The sequence below is a fragment of the Cricetulus griseus genome, chromosome 10 (genome assembly GCF_003668045.3).
Source record: "Cricetulus griseus strain 17A/GY chromosome 10, alternate assembly CriGri-PICRH-1.0, whole genome shotgun sequence".
In the NCBI taxonomy this organism is placed as follows: Eukaryota; Metazoa; Chordata; class Mammalia; order Rodentia; family Cricetidae; genus Cricetulus; species Cricetulus griseus.
The window spans coordinates 22,975,395-22,980,054 of NC_048603.1; the positions used below are offsets into that span (position 1 = coordinate 22,975,395).

The 4,660-nt window shown below is 42.0% G+C and overlaps 1 protein-coding gene across 1 annotated transcript; it reads right to left on the reverse strand.

Moving 5' to 3' along the window:
* Positions 1-282: 282 nt before the first annotated feature.
* Positions 283-4,386, reverse strand: LOC113837457 (60S ribosomal protein L10-like). The gene is made up of 2 exons (XM_027431566.2): positions 4,332-4,386; positions 283-962 (listed from the first exon to the last, which is right to left on the reverse strand). Exons 1-2 carry the CDS (start codon positions 4,384-4,386, stop codon positions 322-324), a joined length of 696 nt encoding a protein of 231 aa, XP_027287367.1. The 3' UTR covers positions 283-321.
* Between the last annotated feature and the right edge of the window lie 274 nt (positions 4,387-4,660).

Sequence of the window (4,660 nt, forward strand, 5' to 3'; positions counted from 1 at the left end):
TAATAAACACACCCACTATCTCTAAAGGTTACCTCAGGACTCTTTTGAAGTAACAGAACATACAGTGAGATCTGAGAACATTTATGTATCTACATACACTCATGTAATAATAATTAATGAAAATAGAAACATTGAGTTTGAAAGAGAATAAGGAAGTCTATATGGGAGGGCGTGGGGGATGAAAGGGATGGAGGAATGGTGTAATTAAATTATAATCCCCCAAAGAAAAGAAAGACATGCTTTATTTTTTTAAGCAGACTGGATATGAGATTTATTACTGAACTTGATTTGGTAGGGTACAGGAGAGCACTGTGGAAGCTCTCAGGAGTGCAGGGCTCGCCACTTGTCCAGGGGACCACGATTAGGGATATATTTGACCCCACAGCCATCAAGAATGAGCCGTTTCTCAGCAACCATGTCTTCAAATTCATCTGCATTAAACTTGGTGAAGCCCCATTTCTTTGCGATGGGGATCTTCTGGCGGCCAGGGAACTTGAACTTTGCTCTACGAAGAGCCTCAATCACATGTTCCTTATTCTGCAGCTTGGTGCGGATGGACATGATGTCCTGGCCAATGTGAACCCTGGCCACTGTGCCCTGGGGCTTCCCAAAGGCACCACGCATACCCGTCTGGAGCCTGTCAGCTCCAGCACAGGACAACATCTTATTGATTCGGATGACATGGCAAGGGTGGAGCCTCATTCTAATATGAAAGCCATCCTTGCCACAACTCTTTACCATGTATTTGTTGGCACAAATACGGGCTGCCTCTAGAGCTTCGGAAGAGAGCTGCTCATATTCATCTGACACCATGTGCCCACAAAGTGGGAATTCATCAACTTTTGCCTTCTTCCGTCCCAAATCAAAGATGCGAATTTTAGCATCAGGGATACCTCGGCAGAAACGAGACTTAGGGTACGGCTTGTTCTTACAATATCGGTAACACCAGGCAGGGCGGCGACCTATCTTTTTTTTTACATACCAATCTCAGTTTCCTCTCCCTCCTGCTCACCCCTGCTTCTCCCCACCCCACCCCCCACCCACTTCTCAGAGAGGGTGAGACCTCCCATGGGGAATCAGCAAAGTCTGTCACATCACGTGAGGCAGGACCAAGTGTCCCCGTCCCCCATCTAGGCTGAGCAAGGTGTCTCTCCAGAGGGAAAGGGATCCAAAAAGCCAGTTCATGCACTAGGGATAGATCGAGGTTCCACTGCCAGTGTCCCTATAAACTGCCCAAGCCACACAGCTGACACCCACATTCAGACAGCCTAGTTCGGTCTTATGCTGGTTCCCCAGCTGTCAGTCTGGAGTCTAAATTCGAATACGTGTATTGTATTAAAAAAACAGGAAAATGACCAGGGCAGCACAGAAAGGAGAGGTGCTCACAAGGTGCGCTCCTAGGGAGAAGCTATTGGCAATTGATGGGAACTAAAAGAGGGATTGTCACTTTTTCTGTCAGGACGGGGTTCTGATAGATTTCCTTACTCTGCCCCCCACATGCACACATTGTCAGCAGTGACTGGCTACAGTGGGAAAGAAGTGGTGAAAAAATGAAAAGAAGGGACACCAAGTTTGGAATGGTGACATATTGCAGTAAGTTGGAGACGAGAAATCAGGCATGAATATAATCTTAATACTTTGCATATATGCAGGGGATTCTCAAAGGATGCAGAAAACATTTTAGAATTAAATACAAAGCACTATTGTTATCTGTGTTATACAATTACATGTGCAACCACAGCTTTGTGCTCACTCAGTGACACTCATGGCTTCTTCCTTCATCCCAGGTAAATGCCATTCTTTGACTATATGAGATTTGTTGGAAATTATAGAATTCTTTCTGTGTGACTGTTGAATAGTTGAAACAGCAATCTAAAGAACGGAAGAGACTATCTGCAAATGATACATCTGATAAAATGTTAATTTTCATCATACATAAAAACCCCAAAAGCTCAGTTATAGAACAGAAAAAAATAACCTAAATAAAAAATGGGCAACATATTTGTATAGGCCGTCTAAAAAAGCAAGGTTTATAAGAAAAGGTACTCAGCAGCACTAATCTGTGAGGAAACTAATGTTCTATCTCACTCCCCTAGAAGCTTACGATTTTGGAAACAAACACAAGCAAGCAAGCAAGCAAGCAAACCAAAACTCTGTAAGAGTTAAAATTGAGGAAGAAAGTGCAACCGTCTTGTGCACTGTGGCAAAATAACAAATAGTATAGAGGTTCCTCAAAAAGTAAAGCCAGAGCTATTATCTATTGCTGCAAATTTGCTTTTGAATATATAAGCGGAGTCATGGAAATCAGGAACTCAGAGCATTGCCAGCAACCCTGTGTTCTATGGAGCTCTGGTCACAAAGACATGGAAACACCTGAATTCCCACTGACAGATAAATCTACATGTGACATATATCTCAAATCAAACACTAAGCAGTCCTTTAAGGTGAATAAACTCTCTCAGCTTAACTACTAAATTCTTGGGTAAACTTTGTTGCTACCTCCAGATTTCATAAGTTTCTCCTTTCCTTGTGCACAGTTTCAACCGGTGATGGTTAGCAGTTTTTCTGATTCACAACTCAGTTGTGGCAAATACCCTTTTACTCAGCACCTCATGCAGTAGTGGCATAGGCTGGGGGGTTCAATAACTGTTTACAAATGAGTGGCCCCATTTTCTCGTTCTTCTTATGATGTAGTTGAATCTCAACATGCTAAAATTTTTTTAGTTCTTGCATATATACATGCAATAGTCTAACTAATGCCCATTTCCCTCTGCCATTTTCAACATTACTAGTAAAAATCTGAGGCAAAGGTACTAATATCACCATTCCTTCAGTCCTGTTATATAATAAATTAATATTATTTTGCGTTTAACCCGTATGTGTAAAATTGATGTACTAATGCTGTTTATAAGTGCTTTCAGAAACATCTAAATTTAAACGAGTATTTGTCTGTAAATAAATTTATAAAGACAAAATACTAGCAGTCTCAAGCCCCCCTCTCCTCCATTCCTCTCTTCCCACTCTTACCCTTTATTTCTCTTTCTTTCCTCCTGAATTTTTTCAGTTACTGACCCCCTCTTTATGAAATTACAACGCTACTATCACCTCTATCTTTCTCCAAGAAAATACCAGGTCCGTCTATTTCATTATTAAATCATCACCACAAGGCCAGATCCAGAAAGCTGCCTCTACTGTTTGAATAATTAACTTCCTTCCAAGCTAAGACTTTTACTTTCTAAAGTAGGAACAGTAGTTGTGAGGTTTGTAGAAGATAAATTCACATGAAGCATTCAGTTGGTTAGTGGCATATATTAATGGCAAGTTCTCAGTACAGATCTTACTTTTCTGTAGGTATTCATTTTGTGTTCCCTGTTAGAATTGTTCTGCTGTAATCTCTGGGCATAACACACTCCCCCTGGCCACTTAGAGGACACTCTATTAAATAACAGAGTGATGCACTAATGCAATTTCTCATGAGAAGTGCCCTTGTTAACACTCTCCTGAATTGTAAGTGTACAACTGGGTTACATTGTTAAGGATGCATTTAAACAGTCAAATATTAATAATGAGTGGTCCAGCAATTAACAAGTCAAGGAATGTTTGCTAGAAAGTAGATGTTGGTAATGTTTTTATTTAGTGATCAGAGCAGTATTAAAATTCAAGCTGACCACCCACAAGTTGGGAATGTTATTCTCCCGGGGACACATATCCTGATCTCTTTATGTTCGGTGAGACTAAACAACTATTTTGAAATCCAAAAGCTTCCGATGCTGTCTTCTTGGTTTGCACACACTCACTTGTGTTCCAGACGCTGTTAATTATATCACAAAGCAGAAAGATTGACGACACCACTTACTAGCTGACAAGCTGGCAAATCCTTACTTACTCCCACATGTGCAGGGAGCTGAAGTTGTTACTCCATGCATGCCATGCCAATCCAGAAATGCAGATGTTCTTGGAGTTTTTTTCTTACAGTTAAAATTTTAAGAGTTGATAACTGACCATTTTTTTTAAATCAGAGATTTAGTACTGAACTCATACAGGACAGGTGTAGTCAAGTGTAAGAAAACACTGCCAGTTAGAATAGACGGTGGAAGCACAGTTATAACGCCTATCAGCACACAAGACAGTTGAACACTTGTGCTACTCTATTTCAAAGAAAGAAGAGTTTGAGGGAGTGGAGACTTTGCACAATGGTGGTGTGGGCTACTTTAGATTATCAATGAAAAGGTCATGGCTACATATCTCTGTTAATATCCTCGATGGTGAAAACACCAGAGGAAGGTGAACAGCATTCCAAGAAAGTCACCCGTCACCAGTCCAGAGCTTACCGGCAACCACAAGTAAATAATGAAGAAAACGGCCCGACAGAGATTGGCTCGGCATGTCCTCCTTTCTCATCCACTTCTTGCTGTGCCCAGTCTTCTCTGTGGCAGTCCATTTGGCGCTTGACGACTTGCAACGCGATCACTTGGTCTGGCCTTCGCTGGACAGCTCTGCTTTTAGCACAGCATGCTCTTGGGTTGACAACAGGCCGTGGGCTGGCTGGGTGAATGCTGACGATATCGCCTGGAGCAACTGTCTCCGTTCTTCTCGTCCTCCACCTGTGCCACCTGGGTTGTCCACGTGGAGACTGGGAAGGTTTCTGAGCCAGGTTAGA